At 41.4% G+C, this 25,358-nt stretch overlaps 1 protein-coding gene and 1 pseudogene across 1 annotated transcript in view; both read right to left on the reverse strand.

The window, feature by feature from the left end:
* The window catches only part of iars1 (isoleucyl-tRNA synthetase 1), a 57,663-nt gene that overhangs the window by 30,737 nt on the left and 1,568 nt on the right, over window positions 1-25,358 (reverse strand). Inside the window, exons 2-13 of the mRNA XM_030091990.1 lie at window positions 24,892-25,015; window positions 23,918-24,074; window positions 23,704-23,823; window positions 23,308-23,390; window positions 21,066-21,183; window positions 20,818-20,965; window positions 15,892-15,979; window positions 12,144-12,204; window positions 11,871-11,966; window positions 8,870-8,992; window positions 3,338-3,429; window positions 2,295-2,393 (exon numbers count right to left, since the gene is read on the reverse strand). Coding sequence (XP_029947850.1) covers window positions 2,295-2,393; window positions 3,338-3,429; window positions 8,870-8,992; window positions 11,871-11,966; window positions 12,144-12,204; window positions 15,892-15,979; window positions 20,818-20,965; window positions 21,066-21,183; window positions 23,308-23,390; window positions 23,704-23,823; window positions 23,918-24,074; window positions 24,892-25,010 — 1,304 coding nt within the window. The 5' untranslated portion in view covers window positions 25,011-25,015. The remainder of the gene's footprint in view (window positions 1-2,294; window positions 2,394-3,337; window positions 3,430-8,869; window positions 8,993-11,870; window positions 11,967-12,143; window positions 12,205-15,891; window positions 15,980-20,817; window positions 20,966-21,065; window positions 21,184-23,307; window positions 23,391-23,703; window positions 23,824-23,917; window positions 24,075-24,891; window positions 25,016-25,358) is intronic.
* On the reverse strand, window positions 6,825-8,080 carry LOC115388725 (vimentin pseudogene; annotated as a pseudogene).

Below are 25,358 nucleotides of genomic sequence, written 5' to 3' on the forward strand. Positions count from 1 at the left end.
AGCCAAACCTAATGTGGCCAAGTGATTCCTGTTAGAAATCAGATAACACAAACACCTGCTCTTCATCTTTTTCTTCCTAGATATCAAGTCGTTGCCACTAACACACAGTTGATTGCAGGAATAAATACCAGCTTCACATGTTTAACATTTACCAACCACATGTCCTGTATATTAAGAATCCTATGCACTTTTACAGGTATCTCAGAATCAGATGAAAAAGGGAAGCTGGAGGTACTGGAGTGAAAGTTATCCAGCTACAGTTGATAAAATCATTTGGGCCATGGCAGTAATCCAAGATGACATATACTCACTGGCGAGAAATGAAAAGTCTAATCTATCTGCTTCTATTTCAAAGTCAAATAATACTAAGAACTTCAAGTGGCGAGAAAAAAGGCTTCACCCGAGATGGTGATGCTTGAAACTACAAGACATAAAAGAGAAAAATGTGGAATTTATGAATTAGTTGACCAGTAATGCGATTTATTATTCATTATTTAATGTTACTCGGAAATATTGCATGAAAAATGCGATGAGTGTGCCGGAGCTTCCCAGCCAGAGCCTCAGAAGACACCAGCTGCCCTTTGAGCACTCATTAAATCAGTGGCTAATTTATTCTGACAGACAGGCATCTGGAGAAATCAGACACAACTCCCTCAGCAGACACTCAGCCCGAGTCTGCACGGCAGCGTTTAAGTCCAGGGAGACAAGGTGAACAAATCACTTGGAGAATACGTTTCACAAGTCACTCATCAACTAATGGCACCGTCACACAGACTTACTCAACTTTAAAAGCATCTCACTGACTATTTTTCACATATTGCGGCTCAAGTATGAAAGTGGGGTCTAAATATAAAAAAAGCCCTCTTTCAACAAAGTCACATAATTAGTAATGGATGAGAAGCAGAGCTGTGCTTAGGAATTTAACAAAGGAAATATATAAGTGCATGAGTGGAGAATTCATTATATGCTTTGTCTTTTTAGCTTTTAAATAGCAAAAATGTATGATCAGATAGCTGGTTGAGTTTTCTGTCACACTCAGTAAACAATAACTGTAACCACATTGGTCTAAACAGACAAGGCTATGTTGTTTACATACATAACAGAGATATAGATATGTAAGAGAAACTGTGATCAAATTCATGTGATTGCCTCAGAGGGAGGAGAAGCCGACTGCAGGTGTTGGAGATCATTGGTAAATTGTTCAAAAGCAACACTGTTATCAGGAAACACCAGAAATATTCTGCAAAGTTGAGCTGTTGATGTGTTATTGCCTTTCATGTGTGCTTATGAATATTGAAAAATGTCACCCTCTTAATTTCATGTATTGTCTTCTCTTATTTTTATAAGATTCTAATTTTAATAAAAGCAAGGTTGTTGTGCCAAATAAGCCTTTTCCAACAATTAACCTTGTAAAAAGAAGTTGCCTTATAATATATAAAGCATCATTCATTACTGAAATACACATTAGCTTAAACACTTGTATACACTGTCAATCATGCAAATTGAATTTTAATGAGCTATAAAGTATCTAAACACAATGTTTGACTTTTCAGAGCTTCCCTTCCCTTTAAGGCACATTCAGATGAAATCTCAATAAGAAAACCTGCGATAAATCACAGTGATCACATCTGCAGTGTTGTCCACTGATTGTAATAGCAAAGGGATGAATAACCTCATGAATTTTACCTCGGTGTACCTAATAAGCCACAGAGTGTCTCCACCACTGTAATATTGTGTCTCAGATAGGGATTGCAGTGTGTGCGTTGTGTTGGTCTCACTGTACGAGCGGAGCGTGTCTGTGTGTCTTCACCTTCCTAGCGGCGAGTCATTCATCTCCGTTTGACAGTCCCATTACCAGAGGCAGCTACTGTGGCTCGGAAAAGAGCAGTGGGAGCACCAGGGGTAATACCACTTAGCAAGGCCATCATGCTGACGCTTACTTTTTCCCTTCCATGTTCCGCCTTTACAATTAGCATCATGCTAATGTTTTCCATAAAACGCCGCTCCCACTGGCGTAATAACAAAAGGCCTTGATGAGGATTTTAACCCCGCGTAATGAAACATAAAGAAGTCACTGTGGCCAACATGCAGTTAAATTCCACCACCCCGCCGTTTAAAATGAAAGCTGACCAACAGAGACGGGCCAACAACTTGATGTAGTAGCGCAGACCCGCGGCGGTAATTGTTTTGGGACTGCATCTGCTGTCTGTCCCTGCTCCGTGTATTTAAGACTGAAATGCGCTGGTGGCGACCTGGAGCTGGGAATGCATGGCGCGGTTCGGACGGCGGCTCACCAGTAGCACTTCCCGTTGTTGTCCAGCAGTTTCTGCACCATGTGCTCCACTCGGACAAACCAGCTGGGGACGGCTTTGTAGATCAGAGGAGTGTCAGACCTGGAAATACGGGCGCACATTAAACCATTCATAAGAATGCAATTCATTGATTTGAAAGAAAACACAGAAACGGCAAATTGGAATTTTTGGTGTATACAACAATATTCTTTAATTTAGCAAAAAATACCCGAGACACAAGATGTTGAAACAAAGTGTTGATGAAATGAACATTTTCCACAAGATTTTCTGGCATTCTGTTGAATGTACTGTGCTTGGACCCACTCCAGGTAACCTGGGAAACTGTTGGTCTGCGGCCCACTTCTGGACACGCCTGTATCTGTTTGTGGCCTGTGAGCCTATTTCCAAAATTAATGTGGGAGGGAGTTCAGAGTCACCACATCTTAATGGTAAACAAAACCAAAAACAACTAAACAGTGATTCAATTTGGAGAAAATTGTCTATATGTTTCTTTTTGTCCTCTCTGTTCTGTCTTTGTTTGTTTCTGGCGATGGCGAGCCAAAACGAGCAGCTGTTGTAATGCGTGACGTTGTCCGGGCAGTTTGGCTTGCTTTTAAAAGCAGAGTCAATGCAGTGTGAACGCAAACCTGACCAAAGGAAGGTGTGAACACCGTAGGCAGGGCAACCCCCTGATATCTACCTTAACATATACATTTAAATCCATATAAAATGCTTGATCCATCATTGCATTGGTTGATAATGCAGATTTATTTTTCGACCTTACCAGTCTGTGTCCATCAGAGGCTGAGAGAGAACGTCTCTGTATATTCACAGAGGTTAATTAATCCTACTCAGGTCAGACTGGAGACGATCCAAGTCAGAGAGGGATTTAGTCTACTGAAACATTTTTGCTTTGTGTGTTTGCATGAGGATGACAGTTACAGTGAGATGCGGGATTCCTTGCAAAGACTTTAAAACGTCGGTTCATATCCAGATCTCCAAATAGCACAAAGGCAACAGCAGCCTGAACTGTGAAGGAGTCTCACCTCCAGCAGAAGGGGTAGTTGTGTTTGAAGGTGCTGGCATTGATCAGACGGCCGTTCTCCTTCAGCCACTTGATGATGTTCTTGTCAGCGTCCTGTAAAATCACACAAAGAGTTGATTCTGCATGAGGAAACTTGCTGTGGCAGCAATGGCAGTCACACAACAGGAAGAAACGCTGGTGTATAAATCAATGCCCCAAAAAAAAGTAAACCAGTGAAATTATGGATTAAACCTCAGGATCATGTAGAGACGATACTGAAGAAAGAAAAAGGTTCACACAAATGCATCGAAAACCAACAAGTGTCAGCTGAACAACACCACAATGTCTCCATGTGAGATAAGACCTGAACAATACCGTTTTCAGATGCTTTAAAACAGAGGTGTCAAAAATAAGGCATTGGTGCCAAAAGTAGGCCAGGGGAAGGTTCAATCCAAACAGAGGTTTACACAGACTCACTTTAAAATGTCAGTAAACAGCAAAAATAATGTTTTTATAAAGTCTCAATCGAGTGATATTTCAATGAGAGCCACATACTGGGAGACTAACCTGTTTTAACAATTCTCACTTTCAATACTTTGTTTTAAACAGTAATGAGAACAAAACCTTGTTCCATAAAATGTCAGCAGTATTTAACGCCTTAATGAGAAACTTTATTTCACTCCACCCAATGTTTCTTCAGAATGAAACAGTTTAATTGCAGCACAGTCGACAGGGATATCATTAAGATGCATCGAGTTGAACTATGTTTTTTATTCCAACACAAAACTGTGGCTTTCATTAGTTACATAACACCCTTGTTTATGTGTACAGTCATTCGGCTAATTATTACAGGTTGTTTACACAGCAAGTCGACTTTAGTCATTTCTTGGTTGTTTTTCTCAGACATGGCTGCAGGCAAAAAAATGATCTCGACATATTTTCAACATGAGGTAAAATAAACTTCTACTAGAGCGCGCCTCAAACCCATTTTATTTCAGAGGGTATTCCATAGGTCAGAATAGTGAAATTACGACTGAATAACCTTTAGAAAAAGATGAATCCAAATGTTTCCTCAGCTTTAGTGCAAAGTGTATGCTAAAACAATAATCACATTAAATTAATTAAACATCTTAAAAGAAGCTGAACAAGTTGAGAACTTAAAAAAAATAAGTTCAATAGGGGAAAAAAATGCAATTTCAGTGAACATAGAAGTCACTCATTTCATCAATCCTTCAGAATAAGCTTGATGTTGAGTCCACTCAGCTCACTTTACCTCCTGCATCCCTGACCTGCTGGGTCTCAGTGTTGAGTTATGATGCGTTGGACGACGGACAGCTAATAATATTAGCATGAGTAGCGCAGATTTTCACTACATAAACGGCAAAAATCACTCGACATCTTGTCACGAATCTCACTTTCTATCCACTGTGGGCTTGATTGTTGATATTCACTTGCTGGGTAAATGCTGTCGACGTCATTTTTTTCTTTGCGGTGATTGGCTGAAACCAAACATGGTTAGGCGGGCGCACTGTCTCCTTCCGTCCAATGAACGCAAAGAGTTCTACAGCAAGTCCCTCCTTCCCCCAACGGATTTGCCGAGTGAAATCCCAGAATGACACGTGAAGCAATTCGTTGCTGCCCATGTCAATATGGCTTTTGCCAGGTTACCACATTACTGCATAAACAAGATCCAAAAAACGCTACAAAATTTTCTCATTTCACATGAAAATGATGCAAACTGGGCCTAAGACTGCGCAATAGTAACTTCAAAAATTGGGAGTCGTCGTTGCTCATATCAGAAATTTTGACTGGGTATTAATTCAATAATGAGCTTATTTTAAAAGGTGATATCCTAAACTCGACGGCCGGTTTTGTTGCAGGTTTGGCACCCCTGTATTAAAGAAGAGTCCAAAACCCTGGTGCTCTGCTCCCATGAAGGGGAAATAGGGGTCGATTTGCTGTCAAGGTCAAAGAGGGCTCATACAGCGGAGATAAATATCACCAAACAGAAAATTGTGTGTCTTGTCATGCAGCTCATTGTTTATTGCGAACAATCTAATACACAATCAGCCCTGCGCCTTATCACACACACTCTTTCATCTGCCTCAAACCAATCCCACTGTGCAATTCACAGGAAGCTCATAAATATGAGTCTGCAGCGAAGTGCGTGGCAGGCGGTTGGTCGTGACCTCTTTGTGGAGATAGGAATTGTTTTCTTTTGACTTTTTCATGCGGGAGTACATTTTGTTTTGCCCTGACCCAGGCTCATTAAAACATGGAGATACACCTGTGATATGAAGACTCATTGGGAGATCTGCCTGAACGAGACCGTTTCACCAGCTGGCCAATTGAGTATGAATGAGGGTCACTTGATATGCTGCAAAATTATTCACACTTGTGTGCTCTCTCTTTGCAGCGAGGTTTAAGCTAATCAACAGAGTTAGAGTTCCAAAACATGTTTAACCATCTGAAGTTTTCCCAGCTAAACTATCAAACTCAGCCTGCAAGTTACAATACAGCAAGTTCACCAATCCTTTTTATTCCAAAATGCAGTCAGACAAGGGAAAAAATACTGAAATTGCTTTCTGATGAAAGAAAAAAATAACCACTTCAATATTTTATTTGCACTCACTTGAATCTTTATTCAACAGTTGGTCGACATTAGTGTAAACGGTCCACAGTTGCATCTTGTCAAAACATCTTGAATAAAGTGGGAGAACCGTAACGACCAGTGGTCACACTAAGGCTATATGTTCTGCTTCATTTGCGTCGAGTGTTTCGTTGTTAAAGCAGCGGGATGAAGGACGGGAGTAATGCCGAAAAATGGAGAAACCATGGCAAAGGGAAGTGACAGAGGTATAATGGTGAGGCTGACTTGGCAGGAAAAGAGGGAGGGTAAATTTAGCAGGTGCACTGCAGGAGAAAGAGTAAAGGGAAGAGAAGGAACAAGGAGAAATGAGGCCTGCCAAAACAACAAGGGTGGGAGGGGTACCGGAGGTAGGGAGAGGTAATGAAAAGGAAGAAGAGAAGGTTGTTTTAGCGAGTAATGTCAAAATATGCAGGAAGGATGACTGGAGAGGGCTGGCAAGCGACCACATGCAAAAGGATAATGGGGTCAGATGTGGCAAGATGAATGATTGGGGTGAGGAAAGCTGGGCATGAAACCTTAATAAATCTTTGATAGCAAGAGAAATTTGTCTGCAGCACTGAGTATCCAAAACCTTAGAGAAGGCTGGCCTCAAATGGTTCAGTTGTTAAATCTCAATTCTTTAATCGTCATGTAAAATCCGAATACAAATTAGGACAAAAATGTATATTAACAGTAGAATGTAACACCTAGCAAGAAGTCAATTATGGGCCTTTTTTTTTTTAAAGACAAAACTGAAATCTGCAAACAAATGTTTACTTTTCACAGTTTTGGTCTCATTTGTTGTTTGACAAGAAAATATATCAATTAAAATATTGATTATCTGCACTGAAAACATTAGTGTCAGGCTGACAATGGTAGTAAAAGCTCTCAAACAGTACCAGCTGGTGGGAATAAGGAACAAGGAAACACTTTCAGCTGGAGTGAGCCAATCCTCTCCAGTCCTCCGTGCTCTGCAGGTCTTCTTTGTGGCCATTTCTTCCAAGAAATTTAGGCCTCTTTGGCAATTCCAAGCCGGCTCTCCTCCCCCTCCAGCAGCTTCCTGTAGGTCGCAATCTCTGCATCCAGCTTGAGCTTAATGTGCAGCAGTTCCTGGTAGTCTTGGAGATACTTGGTCATCTCCAGTTTGGTGTCACAGAGCTGGGTCTCCAGCTGAGCGATGATGCCCTCGAGGTTGGCCACTTTCTCCATGTGGGCCGTCTCCATGTCGTCCAGCTGCTGCTCCAGGCCGGCGTTGCGAGCCCTCATGCCGTCGATCTGGTTCTGCAGCTCCGTGACCTGGGTTTGGAAGGTGGTGATCTCCCCTTTCATGGTCTTCATCGCTTCTTCGTGTTTACCGGCGTGCTCTTTCAGCGTGTCGAACTTGGTCTTGTACCACTTCTCGGCTTCCTGGACGTTGCGCGCCGCCACAGACTCGATCTCCGCGCGCATGTTGCGCAGGTACGCCGCCAAGTCGGGACGATCTCCATCCAGCTCGGCGGTAATCTTTGAATCCTCGATTTGCTTCACGAGGTCGGCCACCTCTTCGTCGTGCAGTTTCTTGAGGAACTCGATCTCGGCCACCAGCTGCTCGATGCGCTTCTCCAGCTCGGCCTTCTGCAGCGTGGCGTTGTCGACGTCCTGACGAAACTCCCTCAGGATCATCTCTGCCTCCTCTTTGAGCGCCATCTCCTCCTCCAGCTTTAGCCTCCACACTTCCACCTCCTCTTCGATGTAGCCGCGCTCGATGTCGGCCGCTCCCTTCTCGTTTGTCAGGGCTTCAATCAGATCCCGGATCTCTTTGAACTTGAGCTCGTATTCTTCTCCGATGCCGGTGGGGCCGCCCTTGTAGCGGCCCTGCAGCTCGGCCAGCTGAGCCCGAAGAGCGGCGTTCCTCTGCTCCAGCGTCTGGACCTTCTCGATGTATCCGGCGAACTTGACGTTGAGCTCCTGCATCTCCTCCTTCTCGTTGGCATGGTGCTGGTGTATCTCCGTGCCCAACTCGATGGCCGTCCCGCGGAAGCCGGCGCGGCCTCGGCTGTCGTAGGAGGATCCGCGGCACCGGGAGGGCGACGGGCTCTGCACTCTCACCCGGCCGCTGACTTGCAGGCTCTTCTGGTTATAAGATGAAGCCCTCATGTTGTGTGAAATACTGGGTTTGTTTTTCAGTTCACGGGGGGGAAGAGAAACGACTGCTCGCTCGCTCGGCCTCTCGTGTAGCCCACTCTGCAACTGACGCTTCATGTGATCAACTCTGCGGTTTTATACGGCTATAAAGAATGTCTCAGACAGCCTTGAAACTCGCACCAGGCTTTGACACAATTCAAAAGTGGATTATGACAGACTTTCAGAGAACTGTGGCTGCATGCTCTTTATTAGCTAACGCTGTACTGTTAGCGGCCAGGCAGGTCACGTCCACTCCCTGGCCTTCGCACTATGACGTGAAATAGTGATCAAATCATGTATGGCTGCTATATTTAGCTCACCATCCACTTAGGATGCTTATGAAATTGGGTGTGACGGATGAGCGGAAGGTATCCAGTGCAAACAATTACAATCTGCTTTGGCAGCAGATTTTCATACACGGCTTTGTGATGCAGATTTCATGAACCCAAATTACTATTTTGAACTGTTAGCATAAAAAGATTTAACCCAACTTAAATAAATCATCCGCCCAGCAAAGAATGGAGGCCCTTTCTCATCCAATATACATATGGAAAGATCAATCTCACGACACAAACAGGGGAAATGTAGAGCAGCCATGGGATGAATCCCCAGAAGGCATAAAATGGAATTCCAAATTAAACCGGCTATCAATATTTTTGATGCATTTATCCTGTGGATCATACCAGTGGCTCTTACCGGGGGTGGAAGGCCTGGAACGTCTGCTAACCCAATCTACATGTAAATGCATGATGTGTCACTCACTTTGACATACTGTCCCGCAAAGTCAGTGACCTCTGAAGTGAAGCAGCCCGAGGCGTCCACAGGGCAGATAGGAGCCTGGTCCCTCTGGATGATGTTGTATTCAGCGCACACCCTGTAATCATCCTGCGGAGAGAGAGGAGAACTGTTTACAGTCTGTCTGATCCACAATCCTTATGATCATCCACCCGAGAGCTGCCTTATTTTCTTGAACGTGTCCACAGCAACAAAGGAATATACTTAAAATGTCTATTAAGAGACTCTTTTTTCCTGATGATAACATGGAAGACTTTATTTCAGACTCGTGTATTTCCAGTGACCCGTGAACTATATCTGAAACCGGCTCCCTCTGATTGGGAGCTCCACCGGTTAAAGATATGTTATGACTCCATATTAAATTCCTCGTTGAGCAGGACACTTTTTGCAGCGTGGAAACAAGCACTACTGGCATGTGGCAGCTGTGCATGAAAGACCTGAGCACCGTCCAACTGTACGTGTAATTTGTATTCAAACAGCCTGTCGGGATGGAAGATGGATGACTCAGGAGGTCATTTCACGTCTGGTCGCAACAAAATAAAATTTGAAAAATGTCATTTGGCAATCCTTTTCCTCTCACTGTATATCCCAGAACACAAACAGTCGTATTTCAGACTTCAGCACTGACCCGATCAATGCGACTACTAAACATGAGATATGTTTAATTAAAATAAACAAATTAAAAAAACATTTAAATTTAAATGTCATAACAATACTGTTGTGAGGAGTTGAGTTCAGAACCCTGCGGGGACTGAAGGGCTGGGAAATCAGCAGAGAGGGCTGAAGAGGAAGAAGCCCAGACAGAGAAAGACTGTGTGCATTCACAGCTGGACACGGCCACAGGGGCATCCATCTGCCCTGCACCAGGGCCTCTCACTTATTAGCACTGACCCAGTAGCTCTGATAGCAGCAGCACTGCACCGGCCACTGGCCTTTGAAGTGCAAATACTTCATAACAAGAAGTTCACTAAGAATACACACAGAACAATGAGGGGAGAAGACATGAGACACAAAAGTGAAGACTAAATAAGAGAAAAGACAAAACCAGTTTAAAATTTAAAGGCTCCTGGTTTTCCAGACAACAAATTCCTTTGCAACTTACCAAAGAAAATTGAAGCTTTAATGTAAGTTTCTGTCATTCAGGATTTAAATGAGTGATTTATTATCATTATTTAAACAATCTCACAGCATTAATCTATTTGTCTGCAAAAGATATTACACAGGACAGGAAGTAAGTCAAAGAAAACATAAGTATGCAAAACGTGTTGAATGTGGCAATAACAATAACATCCATCTGCAAACGCAAGAAAGACAAGCTTCCACAAAAAAATCTATAGTCCTAAAACATGCACTGGAGGTTAAGAGTAATTGTTTTTTTTGTGTGTGTGTGTGTGTGTGTCTATATCTGTGTGATTGCTCTGTGATTGGACTGGTCCTCTCCACATCACAGTGTATCCTGCAATCACAGTCAGCTGGAACCGATCCAGCCATTGACCTCCGATGGATAAATCAGAATAGAAGACAGATGTTTGATGCATAATGCTGTCAGAAACTTATCAAACTTATGTATTCACAATTTGAATATTGTCAGTAGCCAATGAAGTGAAATGCAAACGACATCCTAATTGGTTTGAACCAACATCTGAAAATCTGAAGTGGAAATAGTATAATGGTGATTGTTCAGGGAGTTCACTGCACAGATCAAGATATACATCAACAACAGGCTGTCAAGAGGAAAACTGGGCAAACATTGCAGTTTTCCCAAATATAATAAGTTTTTTTTGTTTTGTTTTTTTTAATGTGTAAAGTTTAATGATTGTATTTTGAGTCCTGAGATAAACTGGCGACGTTGCCTGTCATGCCCCTGTCTTTCTACGCAGTGTCAGCTGGGATCGGCTTCATTCCTCAGTTAGCTTCTACACAACGCCGAGGCAAAGAAAACAGCCGATGGATGAGTGATGAATTCAGAGCGCCTAAACTTGACCCTGTTTTATTCTGAATGTACTCCATAGAGACGACAGTTCATTATAAACACTGTCATTACAGTGGGTGAGTGTGTGAAGTGAGCAGGATGATAGGGAGCAGGTGGAGCCACATAAAAGACACGGAGTAGATCAGGACAAACAGCAGCAGCAGCACCAACAACAAACCCAGTATCGCTTTTATGAATTTTTAATCTGAGGTTATTTATTGTAACCAATAAATCTGTAGTTCTGAAAGTTGGAGCACAAACAAATCTAACTTTCCTTTTTTAATCCGCTCTGAGAATGTAAAATTTCATCATATTGCTGTGCATGGAGGGATGGACTGGGAAATCAAATGCTGCTGTACAATAAAGTCTTAGCGAGTAACACTTTAAATTTGATATTAAAAAAATGAAAATGTGCATGTTTTTCATAAACGATCTCTTCTTGTTATTACTTCCACCGTCTCCTCAAAACTATAGTTTCTCCTTCCAGCAACGCTACGCCACATTTCTATCAGAAGAAAGAGAAGACACTGGCAATATCTGAAGCATCCATTCAATGAAGTCAATTTAGATGCTATCCACTTCGGCCTCATGTTGCCGTGACAACTGATTTGATTGGCTACTTATCTGCGACATCACTATCAGTGTCTGAGCTCAGGCTGAGGCCGGTTCGGTTTGGAGAAGTGTGTGTGTGTGTGTGTGTGTGTGTGTGTGTGTGTGTGTGTCATTTCTATTTGATGGATATTATTGGTTCAGGACAGACTGAAGAGTTATGCAATTGGTTAAATAACGTGTCAACCAGACAGCTGTTTTCATGGTAACTGAGCATTAAAGCATGTGGAGTAATCGATGAGGCTGTGCATTCAATCAACTCCAAAAACAAGTTTGTATTTGTGGCGTCTTGCTTTATGTTTCTCATCATGTAGATTATGAACTTTACACCAGAAGTCAAAATATTAGACGGAACGAGGAGTGAGAATCAGGAACGATCACACTTACAGCTCCAAAGTACGGTGCCTGGTGGACGACTCCTGTGCCCTCCTCCTCCTTGACGTAGTTATCCACCACCACCTGGAAGGCTCCTTTCTCCCCCAACTGAAGGAAACAGAAGAATCAGAAGTACGGCCAGACAGTAAAGCAGAGTCAGAGACACTGAAATGTTAACACAGTGTCCAGACAGGTAGTTAAAATCAGATGTATGTCTCTTCTTTACTCTGTGACAATATGTGAACAAATAGAACAGAATAAAGAACAAAAATAGAGTGAACGAACCTTGACAAAGTACTGGAAGAGAGGCTTGTACTTCTTCCCTTTCAGGACCTTGCCAGGAAATCTTAAAAAAAAAAAAAAAAGAAAAAAAAAAAGAGCGTTGTTTCAGTGACTGATTCACCTTCAATTGAAAAATCTTTTACATTCAATATTATGAAATACCATACAAGTACAAAAACTTCATAGAGGATTTCAATTCTTTGAAATTGGTTCTTCCAAATAAAAGTGTTCTTTCTCTTGTCCATAATTTACACACGCTTCAACAAAGCTTCGTTTTTTTCTTAATGTTGTCAATCCATAATGATGTTAATAAGCTTAACAACAAAAGTTATCTTGTAAATTACACAGGTTTTTGGAAAAAAAATCATGATTAACTGCAGTTTTTGTACATATTGAATGTGCAGAACATAAAAGCACAAAGGATGGAAGCATCATTTATCCCAGTTCAGTCTGTTGCGATATGAAGGCAGAGGTACTTCATCAATACTGTGCAAAAAAAAAATAAAAAATACTGTGCACTGTCACTCTTTAATACCAAAGCCTGAATTAGTTTCTTCCTGAAACTTCGTTTTACTTTTACCCCAAAAAAAATCCAAATAAGGGAAGAAAGAAGCTGAACGAGACAACAGCACCGAATTGCTCAATGAAGCCACTTTTTCTTTTCTAAAGTGAGCTTCAGCTTTATGTAACGACACTTTGAAGTCAACAGTGATTTGAAGACTTTCTTTGTCCTGACTTTCACTGGTCGTCAAAATAAAAAGAACAAAAGTTTCATTCTACTTTTATTCAGAGGCAAAATAAGAACAAAATATATCGGACACTTTCTGACAGCAAATAAAATAAAGGAAGACGAGTCCGTAAAGGACAAATGAACAACGCTTCCTTCAAAAACTATAAGTTGGATAATCTTATGAGTTTATATGTATAACATACAGGCGTCACACTGGCCAAAAGAAGCTCCACCAAGCAAACTGTAAATATTTCATATAAAACATTTAATTCTATTTCTACAGATGTGTAAATTCTCTTCTCATTTAGAAAGTCAGCAAAGCTGCTCCAATGTACAGTTGTGGTCAAAAGTTAACACACACGTGTAAAGAACAGAATGTCATGGCTCTCAGATTTTTCTCTGATGATTGGATCAGATACTTCTCTGTCACACACACAATAAAAAAAAAAGATTAATGAAGTTTGGTTCTTTTATGACTTTATTATCTGCTGGATCAAAACTATACATACAGCAACATGAATTAGCAATTTTGGTGACTTAGAAAGTTGTATCAATGAAATGAGTGTCATACTATGGCCTGTTAACTTCCTGTGAGTGATTATGAGTGACTACAGATGGTGACTTCTTTAAGGCCAGCTTAATACAGCACATTAGATAGAAATCACCCATAAGCGCTACAATGGGAAAGTCAAAGAAGCTCAGCACGGATCTGAAAAACCCAATCATTGACTTGGAGAAGTCAGTCAGGTCACTTGGAGCCATTTCAAAGCAGCTGCAGATCCCAAGAGTAACAGCACAAACAATCATCTGTACGTATGAAGCATTTAGTCCTGATTTAAACCCCACTGAGAACATGCGACCAATGCTGAAGAAACAACAGAAAGCCAGCACACTTAAGCCATGACATTCTGTTCTTCACAAGCATATGTAAACTTTTGACCGCAACTTCTATGTAACTTCTCTTCAAACAGCCTCCATTAAACATGCTTTAGCTCAGGAAGGTCAAAAACGGCGTCTCTGATCTCAGGTGTCATGTATGTTCTGACAGCCGAGTCCATCGTGATTCAGCGGTTTTGAAATGAAGACGTCTGCAGCCTGCCGCTGTTCGGCGCCCGTGTCCTTGTGGGAGAAGGAGAGGCTCTTTCCGGGCTGCAACATTTTTCACCAGGGCTTCCTCTCTGCCAGTTAATTTGTCCAATATGTGGGATGAGCGGGGATAAATCACTCCTGGAGGTGTGCTCCGTCAGGTGCCGTAGCCACTGTTCACTCGGCTGTTTTTCTCATCTCACCTCGAGTCATTTTCCTGCCACACTCTCTCCATCGCTCCAGCATCATCCACTGAGCTGATACATTAAATTTCCTCTCCACTGCATAGAAAAACACTCGGTGGGTAAAATAAATCTCAGCTAATTCTGCTGTCAGTGATGTGATCCATGAGAGAACCTCTCACGGTAAATGTAAAATGGGAGTTTGGCACGCGCAGCTTTTAAGTTGCAACGTTCCAAATGCAAATACAATTTATTGAGAGCATCTATCATTGTGTTAAATCACACCTACAGTTACAGGCCGAGATCCATAAAGGCTGGGACAGTGTGTGAAACGCAAATAAACACATGATGTAGCGAACTGGAATGCTCACAGGAACTGATTTTATTCCCAGTAGACAACATAAAGGATGCTGAAAGGAGACTTAAACAATTCATTAAACTAGCTCATTTTGAATTTCTTGGCAGCCATTGGTCTCAAAAGAATTGTTACAGGTCAACAGAGATTCCCAGAAGTCCCTCCGGTAGTTTCCATTACAAAATGAAGCCTGTTTTGAATTCAGTGCCACCTGAGGATGTGAAGAATCCCGGCTTCTCTACAATACTGCTAAACCAGGGGTGAAACTCATATTGCTCCAGGAGCCACAAACAGCTCAATTTCCCCTTGAGAGGGCCGCATCGGTAAAATAGTTCCATAATGACCTTTTGAATTTAAACTGTAAGGTTTCTCAGGTTTCTCCTTGTTGTAGCGCCGAATAGGGTTTTTTTTTTAAAAAGTGTATATTTTTTCCCCCAAGTTTGAACAATCAGTTCCAAAAATTACTGCGGTGTCAACATTAAGTCAAATTTATAATGCAAAAAAAAAAGTCAAACATCCCAAAAAAATTGCATTGTTTTTAGTGTTTGCACGAAAACTCACCCTGAAAGCATGTCTTTGAGGCAAATGCTATTTTCTTTCTTTCATAGTATGTATATTTTCCAATTTGCTTGGTGGGTTTGTTGGCCAGACTGGAGCCCCTTGTGGGCCAGTTTTGGTCCACAGGTCTTATGTTTCACAACCCTGTTCTAGACAGTCATGTTATTGCATGATTGAGAACTGAGCCAATTGGAAGCATAAAGCTCCTCCTATCATTTTGGTAAGTCACTGTTATAGTATTAACTTTGGAGCATTAGCAGTGTCGCTGTCCAATTAAAAATCCGAAAATTTCTCTTCGAATGATGCGTTTCATTTTCAACATATAATATGGATAATGGAATTTTGCAAATATCAGCATCCTGTCTCCTTTGACATATTGCCCAACAATTTGGGAATATGGGATTCAAAAGGGAAATAGGAGTTTCTCAAAGATTATGTCAGCCTTGATTTAACTTTGGTTTACAAGCAAAACCTGGCAATCCGCGCTTTTGACTTTTAAATCTTAGAGGAAATTAGAGCTCTAATCAAAATATACTGTACTTGAAGTCCAGTTTGTCAGAATAAACGTGGCCACTAAAACAATGCATGGTCATGTTGCCCAAATAATCATAAAAAAAGTTCTGGAAATCTCCTGCTGTCAAGTGTGTGCAGGATTTTGTGCTTCCTCTGTCAGGATTCTGATGAGTTCACCATAATGAAGCAGGTCTGTGATGTTGCCTCACTGTGTTAAATAGTCCATATATTTTCAGACAATCCATCCTATTGTAGTCCGGAGGAGAGCTGGAGTGCCTCAGTGCCTTGGCAGCCTCTTCATTCAATGATATATTATTCTGTACTCACTTGTCCAGGACGGTGTATTCGCTCTCGGACTTGAACAGAGCTCCCAGTCTGGCCTCCATCATGATGTACATCTTGTCTGTGCTGTTATCTGAGAGAAGGACAGAGAAAAGCAAGTTATTTATCAACTTATTTACATTTTCATGTCCAGTTTATGATGAAGATAATAAGTAACTGGAGGATGGCTGAGATAGGTAAATCCTGTAATATGGGGACATAAGTGCGACCAAAAATGTTAGGAATTAAGTATTTCTGCAACCGTTTCAGATTTAGAATCTCACTTAAATACAAAATCTAAGAGCCTGATATTTCAGTAGGGGTTTGTTCAGGGTGATGGGGGGTAAAAAGTCTGCCACTCCTTCAGAACACAGGATTTCTGCATGTCTTCATAAACTGGCCCTCGTGGCTTTGTTTTGGTGCTAATTTGATCTTTCCAGCAGTGAGTGAGACACTTTCCACTGCAGTATTACACACCTCCAGGCTACGAGCAGTGTTGCCATCTGCTGTCCGGCTCCGAGTCTCAGTGTTACATTATGACCTCTGATTTAAAACCCACAGTGGACAAATTTGGAACAGCAGTTCATTTCTTTAATAAAACAGCGCTTAATGTCCCTTTACTTTTTTTTTTTTTTTTTTTTGTAATCATTTTTACAGCTTGCAAGGTCTTGCTGTGGGTCAAACTGAAAACCCTTGGAGAACAAGTCTGGCTGCAGGCTGCGTCTTCATCTTTGACGGAACTGTTCTGAAATGAGGGCATCTTTATATAAGCCGCAGTTTAAAAGAATAAAAAAAATTAAACAATCATATTCTGGGTTGAACTGAATCCCCGCAGTTGATCCTGCTCGTTAAAACTGTTAGAGAAGCATTTTTTTTTTTTCTGACATCTCTGGGATCCCTTGCATCCAGCATCAAGACCTTGTAGTTTGACACAAGCCTCACCGCATTTTCAGAAGCATCAGTGTGTGATGCAGATAACCGTATGAACAGATACAACATCAGTTTAGAGTCTTAATTATAAATATATTCGTAACATTATATTGGAACATAAAGATGAGCGTTTTTGATCCCCCGAGTAAAAATGTGATACGGGACTAAATTCAAGATCTGAAAACATTGGCCTGTTTCCCAGGCTATTTAATAGACACCGCAATTATTTGATCAAATGAAAAGAGCTTTAAAAAAAAAAAAAAATACTTCACTGCAGTCCAACAAGAGGCAGAAAGAAATAATTTATTACGCTGATTGTTGTTGTCTCCATGACAACAAGCAGAATGAAAAAAATACTCAAAGCTTCACGCATGAGACACTTCTCTGATATAACTGAAGCAAGAACAATCCCATGGTTGGAAAACAGAAAAATGACACTGAAAAGGGTGAAGACAAAGTAAAAACATGTAGTGGTTGCTTCTGTTTTTATCTTTAATGTTTCCACATACCGCTTCAACCTGGTGGTTGATGTAATGAAACCAAAATGACTGATATGATTTGGTTCTTTTTTTAAACAAGGGGGGGGTCTGTGGTTATTTTTCAAAGTCTGTCATCCTAATAGCCCCTGCAGGATGATTTATGTTTATTGACCTGAATTTCATGTTTGATAAACAACTGCTCGTTACACGTGGGTCGAATTCAAGCACCTTAAAGCCACGATGCTTTGCGTTAATACTGTCAGCAGCCGTATATTCAGAGCGAGGACGGCGTCCTCCTATCATGATGCAGCTATTGTAACTACTTAACCAGCAGCTGAGCAGAACACGCTCAGCGTTTGCCACTTCGTGCATGCAGCTGCCTGACATTTCAGGAAACTGAGCCCACATGGGGGAGAAGAAAAAAAAATAAGGCCAAAGGGAGATTTTAGGAAAAACAAAAAGAGGAAACAGCGAGAACAGCAGGGACAACAGTTGTAAAGAGGGCAAAAACCAAATGGCCCGAGACGGTGAGACACAAAAAGAGCGAAGAAGAGGAGGAGGAGGGGGAGGAGGAGGAAGGGGGGCAGCAGCATCAATAAAAGATGTTTCTTCCCCTCAGTGGTGTGACAAATGACTGCACAGCTCAGACCCGGCGCTCCTGACAGCCCTCAACTCAAAAAACAGAGAGGAAAAGATCCAGACGTCAGGAGAGGCAGAGCCGGAGAACATAAGAACAATGAAGGACGAAAACAGGTGGACGTGAAGACGGAGGGAGCGATAAGGAAATGAAGGGGAAAAATTGGGAAGATGGAATGAGAGAGAGAGAGAGCGAGAGAGAGAGAGCAAGAGAGAGAGCTGACACAGAAAAAAAAAAAGAAAGAGAGCGTTCATTGGTATTCTGAGGCGGTCTCCCATGCAGCACAGCACAGGCGGTGCAGTCAGGATGAAGGACAGTGCTTCCACAGTGCCCCCTGCTGGATGAGCCGCAGTACAACAGCCTGCAAAAAAATCTAGGTCATCCTTTTAAAAGCCCACCAGTTCCTCTCAAAGGGAACCAAAAACTACAGCAGGAGGGCAACAGAAAAACAGTAGCCACCTCTCTGGAGTATTACTTTTTTATATTTGAACAAGGACAATGCTTTTTTTAAGCGACCTGATTTTGAGGTCTGTGCACATTTTTAGGCTTGATCCTCACACCGATGTTCTGAAACAGGCGCACAGAGCTGTGTAACACTGCCAGTTATAGCAAAAACAGGCATTATCATTGAAAAATATGTAGAAATTATATGCAAGAAGGTTCATTAACTTGCAGATGTAATGAAAGCCACAAGCAATACAAGACAAAATTAAGACAGAGTAAGAATTCAACATTGCTGCTTGTTTGTACGGCCTCAAGTATGTAAATCTGCCCATTACAGGACAAAGTTTAGATATTTTTCACTCTATGAAAATCTATAAATGTTTGAAAAAGTCAAACCTACAAAAAGACACATTTAATTGCTTATTAATATCGTGAGAGTCAAAAATACTCACAAGAGGGTTCAGTCCAGACCGTAAGATGACTCTGCAAAATGTAAAGCTAATAAAAAAAGACATCAAGTGCTCTATCTCCATAACTCCTCTTCCTAATCTGTCTACTGAGGGGGGGTCACATTGTTTCAGTGAGAGTGGAGGTCACGACACATGACTTACTGAGCGGCAGATGGCTGCAGTGCTTCTGGAGGACGATCAGTGACCAGACTGGTGCATTTAGCATCCAAACCGCAGCACAATGCGAAAAACCTGATATTTCATTGAAAGTGTTTTAAATGTGAATAATTTCAGGATGTACTGTACATCCTGAACCTTTTCATGCACTAAACTTTGAGTAACTGAAGGTTGTGTGAGGTTAGTTTACTGGTCTGGCTCAGCTGGGACTGCAGCTGTATGTCACCCCTCAAGTTCGATACGGATTATTAATAAAGATGGTTTATCTCACCGGGGCATCTCATCACTCTAATTTAGTAATACACGTGTCACTTCAGCATGCACACTTTGCTGAAGCTAATGCAGTCTAATCACCCAAGAGCTGCAGCTAAGAGTTACATCATTATTTCATTCTGTAAATATTTTCAGATTTTTTATTAATGTGTGTTTTGTTGGTCCTGCAATAGACGAGCAACTAGAGCAGGCGCTATGTTGACGTTCACTTTGTGTTAGAAGAGGTAACAACACCAGGATCTCAGTCTGGATAAAGCTGGATAATCGATGATTGGAGACACTCGAGAAAAAAACTCTAAAAAGTGACAACAAGAACTTTTGGTATCATTAAAATTCTGAATACTTTCACTCAGAATCCGATTACATATGCTGTAGGTAAACACTGCAGCTATGACTACAGCAGTCAGACAGTAAATTCACTGGAACAAACATGCAATCCTTACACCTGACAAGATATCAGTGATACAGCAGAGAAATCCAGATACATCAGCGTTAGCATCACAGCCACAACGTGATGCTGAGTCTGGAATTACATGAATCTCCAAGCCTGCAGACATCCTGTGTTCTAAGAAACAACAGGCGTTTGCAAGCATCGGTTTGAAGAGTAATACTTTCACAGATGATAATACAAACTGACATTTTTCAGGTTTAAAAACTGTATTCAGGATGGATGTATTTTCTTAAGGTAAAACATTTAGAGTTGCTGCTATTGACAGGTTAATATCCTTTCATCCGACTGGGTGAGAAATGAGTTCAGCTTGTTCTGTATTCGACTCCTGAACCATCATGATGTTTACACACCTAACCTGTTGCCATGGCAACATGAGTGGAAAAAGTTGGATGGACGAACTCACTATAAACATTTTGGTCAGCACCAAATGTTTGACTTCGCTGTGTAGTTTTCTGGGAAATGTATGAACATGAATACGTGAGCAAAGCTAATTTAACCTGACAGGATTCCTCCATTCAATGAACATCTTGCTGTCCAGCATCTGCTTGGTTATAGAAAAATCCTTTCCTTTTCCCTTATGATGTGCAAACAACAGAAAACAATCTCATTTAGAGTCAAAAAATAAAAAGCCCACCAACATATTATGGTGAAAAAAAATCCTTTTCTCTTGGTGAAATTTACCCAGAGAGCACTCCATCTCTGCTAATATCTTCTTGTTTGTACTTTCTGATTCGAGGAAAAACAAAAACATCCATCAGCTGATACCACGGTCCAAAACACAGAACCCATCAGAGACAGGAGAGCTCCCATCACAAACCTTTTGCCTCGGGCTTCAGCATTTAAGCAGCGTTGTTCAACAAAACTACCTGTGCTGGTAATTCACGTAATCCACCACAGGAAAAAAGCCCGTCAGCAGGATGTGTGTTGGTTTAGTTACTTCCTTTATGTTGCTGTTAAGTAAAAAAAAAGTACCGAGGACGGCAACAAGAGGAGTGGTGTTTTTGATAATGACCTCAAATTATGCCGACTAGAAGAACACAAGGAACACATCAGAGGTCCTTCACATGAGCAGTTTGCTCTGTTTCTCCTCACCTTTGACCTTGACATACAGTAACTCGGGGTTGACACAGAGGGCCAGGTTGCTCGGCAGCGTCCACGGCGTGGTCGTCCAGGCAATCAACGAGATCTGCTCGTTCTCAATCAGGGGGAAGTTGACGATCACGGAGGGATCCTGAACGTCCTGCAGACACGAAACCAAATGCACCGTCTCGGTTAACGTCGCTTTAAAACTTCATCCACATGTGACACAGCCACTGATGCTGCTGCGTGATGCCACTAACCTTGTAGTTCTGGTTGGACTCAAAGTTGGAGAGGGGGGTGTTGCAGGCGGTGGAGTAGGGCATGACTTTAACACCTCGGTACACCAAACCCTTGTCGTACAGTTGTTTAAACACCCACCTGGAAAAGAAAACATGTCAGTAAGGCGTACTTCTCCCTGCATGAGTCTTCTGTGAGTGGTCTGGTTTCCTCCCACACTACAAAAGAAACATGCGATTCAGATCAAATGGTGACTCTCGAATCCCGTGAGTGTGTCTCATGTCACTCAACACTATGGCTTCCTTCCACAGTCCAAACAGGTTTCATCCATCTTACCATATTAGCACTTGATATGCTTCTGTATGTGGACAGAAAGCCAAAAAAACTTTTAGCACATTCTTCCTAAAGAGCTCAAAGATCCTGCTGTCTGCTGCTCTTGACTGCCAATCTGAAAAACTACACAACGTGACAATTCATATGTGGATACAGTGAAGCATGGAGGACCAGGAATCCAGCTCACTTGTAGATCAATATATATCAAATAGTATTGTTACATGAAATTTAAATTACTGTCAATACATACATACATGAAAGTTCTTCATGAAAATGCACACACTGCTGGATGATGGATTAAGAATTCAGTTTGCATTCAACGTGTCTGAATGACCATAAATCACATCTTGAATAAATGGAATCAACGCCGTACAGATAAGGAACCTCGAGTTGTTTCTGTCATTGTGTTTTCCGGTTTATCAGGTTGATGAGGTCTATCAGAGCAGAAGAGTGGCACGCACAGACGTGCATTTCTATCAGCATTTAATCTTATGTTCTACCCTGCTGCAGCCTTTGACTTAATTCGGTCCTCTTCAATTCTGACATTTGTGCATGTTAAATGTTCCCTGCTCCAACCTTACAAGACTGCTGGCAGGTTTTTCTCAAAAACTGTCCAGGCTGCTAATTTATGTCAAAGATAGACATAATTACTTTGCCATCGGGTCAAAATGAACGGGCAATTTGCTGAAAGGGGCAACAGATTATGGCAGTGCACACTTAATAATCATGCAAATGGCATTTTAAAATCTGGCTGCCAGTCATTTCTTCTTGAGGATAACAGTCAGAAAGGAGTTTAAGAAACACTAAAGTGAGGAAAAAGCAGCAGGATTTCTTGATTTTCTGCTGTTGGCAAATCACTTAGCCACTAAAGTGAGAATCAGAATTTGATGGAAGAGACCAGAAGGGACAAGATTGAGAATGAGTACATTAGAGAGGGGGCAAAGACGAGGTTGGGATGGTTTGATCGTGTGTGAAGAGAAGATAAAAGGTACATAGGAGGAAGGAGATTCATTTATACAGTGAGTTACAGGAAAAAGAGCATCTGCTGCAGTGACCAGAAGGAAATTCCCATTAAGAAAAGTACAACATTATTCATGTATCTCTACTCAAAGTCTACGCATGGGTGTTTTCCACATATCCTCTTTTCTTGAGGTGTGTGATGTGATGGAAGTTTTTAAGATGCTTCAGGTCACCACTGAAAGAATTCATCAATTCTTTTTAAATAGAGAGACTTCATAACCTCTTATTCAGTTTTGAGTTTAAAAGTCTTAAAAAGCTGCAAGAAGTGCAGCTTCCTTTTAAGACAAGGCAGATTCTTCACCGACAAGCAGAGGTTATGATGCCTGTTCCACATTAACAGTGCAAGAACAGCCATGTGCATGATTACAACTCTATATTAACCACGACAAAAAGCAAAAAAAAAATCATTTTTTCCTCAAAAAGAAATGCACACCTCAGAGTAAGTGTGTTCAAATACACAAAAAGCTTCAAACTACAGCTATGTCTGGATAATGTAGCTGAATTTCAATTGACAAAAATATGCTGGAGTTCATCAAACCAGAATTATAAGTCAACCTTTCCTGCATAAAATTAAGCTCAAACATTAACTTTGCCTTGTTCTCTGGAGGAGAAAAGTTAGATGAATTTTAATCACCAGCAGTAACTTCTGCACTCCAGTTGTCTGTCAAATACAGCTGACAACATCACTGTGTGTAACAGAGGCGAAGTGAACTGGACAAGAGAGACAGATACTTTTAGCCAGAAGACTTTTACAATCTATTATAGTGGGTGTATGCAGGGCCAGAGGAAAGGAGGGAATCATTTGGGTCAAAAGGTGCTTTCACCAGAAGTGTGAAGATAATTTTGGTTTAAAATGACATTACTACTTTACAAAGTGGACATTTTAATCCTGTCAGTGAGAGAAGTCCATACCAGACGGTCTCCATGAACCACGGGTAAAGAGTCTTGTAGTCATTTTTGAAGTCAATCCAGCGGCCCATTCGTTTCACTGAAGTCTGAATTGAACAGAGAACAAATACCATTCTTAAAAGACATAAACAATCTCTGCAGTCACAGAGGTTCATTATCATTTCAGGTATGTCTTTTTCACAACTCGAAAGTGTCAGACAGACATCCACACCTAACAGAATCAACACAAGCACTGAATTTTTAAGACTTTCCGTGATGTTTCCCAACACAGTATAAACATATTTTATTATGCTGAATCAATGTACGACCAATTGAGTAATAATAGTCTGTCTTGAAATAGTCAGAAGCCACTTTGTGTTGCATCTTTCTTGTTTATCATCCAAACTAATCCGTGCTCACCTCCCACTCATTGGAGTATCTCATGACGATGTTCCTGCACTGCTTGTTGTACTCAGCAATGCCCATCTTAGCCACGTCTTCAGGTCCTTTGATCCCCAAAGTCTTATCGATCTCGTACTCCTACAAAAGCACCGCGGACATGGGACACAAAGCTAAGCCACAGATTTTACAGATTTGAGCAGATCTTGTGGTTAATAGTGAGAGAAATCATTACCACAGGCAGGCCGTGGCAATCCCAGCCGAAGCGGCGGTCCACGTGGAAGCCGCTCTGGTGGGCAAAGCGAGTCACAATATCCTTGATGGTCCCGGCCAGGATGTGACCGTAATGAGGTAAACCGGTGGCAAAGGGAGGGCCATCGTAGAAGGTGTACCTGGTGGGAGAATTGAAGATGAAGAGGTTGCAGTCACCTTGCATGGGAGCTTTGTGGATAAAACCCTGTGGTAAGTGTGTAGATTCTCTATTTGTTGTAATAATGTTTCTTGGTGATAATTCTTATACCACGGAACAGCCTGCTGATGTCCTCTTGATTGGTTCCACAGTGGTTTGAAAGGAACATGTATTTGTGGGATGAGCAGCAGAGTGTGGGTTGCACTCATGAAAAATTTGCCCAAATTTTTTTCTGTCAATGCCAAAAAGCTTCATGTGACCTGGTCCTGTTTATTTAATACATAGATTGTCAAAATTTCTCATTTAGTCTGATTTCAATTATCTAATCCACAAAACAAAAATCACAACAAAGCTGTTTGAAAACTCGTGTACACGTCTCACATATTTCCGCAAATGCATGTGGCATCATTTCAAGTGTTGAGAACAGTGAACATCCTCACTCATTCCTGGATTTTGAAGGAACGTGCTCACTGGATGTGCTCACTGCTCACTCAACCAAAACCACAAGCAGATTTGGGAAACTTTACACCACACCTTGGCCTTCAATAGATGCATTATTAACTGATCAGAACAACGTTGCACAGAGAACGGGTTTCAACATTTCACCATCACAGGGCATCATTCACAGACAGATAGTCACCTGAGGCTAAAGTAACACTGGCTAACCAGGAAATGCAGATATTTTCCTTGGCAATTGACTGATGGAATGAATTCCAATTATCTTTATCCACTCCCAGCATTCAGATGATTACTTTCTGCTTTGAACCAATGCATGCATATAATAGCACAAGTGGATTTACCTGGGTCTGTTCTTGGACTGTTTGAGGCACTCCTGGAAGCAGTCCTTCACGTCCCACAGGTTCAGGATCTTCTCCTCCTCCAAAGGAAAGTTGACAGACTCTGGAACCGGCTCCACCATTTTGACTGTGAGGACATGAAACAAAAGTTAAACCCAAAACACTCCAGAAGAGAGAAGTCACACTCAATCACAACCTAAGTACATAACAAAACATTAAATTGTTCAGTTCCAGACACCTGAGGAGATGTTTTGTGCCTTTGAAGATTCATTGAAAGCTGTAATGCAGATGGGTAAAAGATGCCGAGCATCACTGAAATTGCACTTTTTTAGCTTAAAAAACATCATGCTGTTCTTTGTAAGAACATGGTTCAATAAATGTGAACATTTTCAGAATGTTATTCTACTTATTTTAAATTAAACAAAAGAAAAACAGTTGAAGTTGTTGTTATAGTGTATTATGTCAGGATG

Source organism: Salarias fasciatus, chromosome 5, assembly GCF_902148845.1.
Source record: "Salarias fasciatus chromosome 5, fSalaFa1.1, whole genome shotgun sequence".
Taxonomy (NCBI): Eukaryota; Metazoa; Chordata; class Actinopteri; order Blenniiformes; family Blenniidae; genus Salarias; species Salarias fasciatus.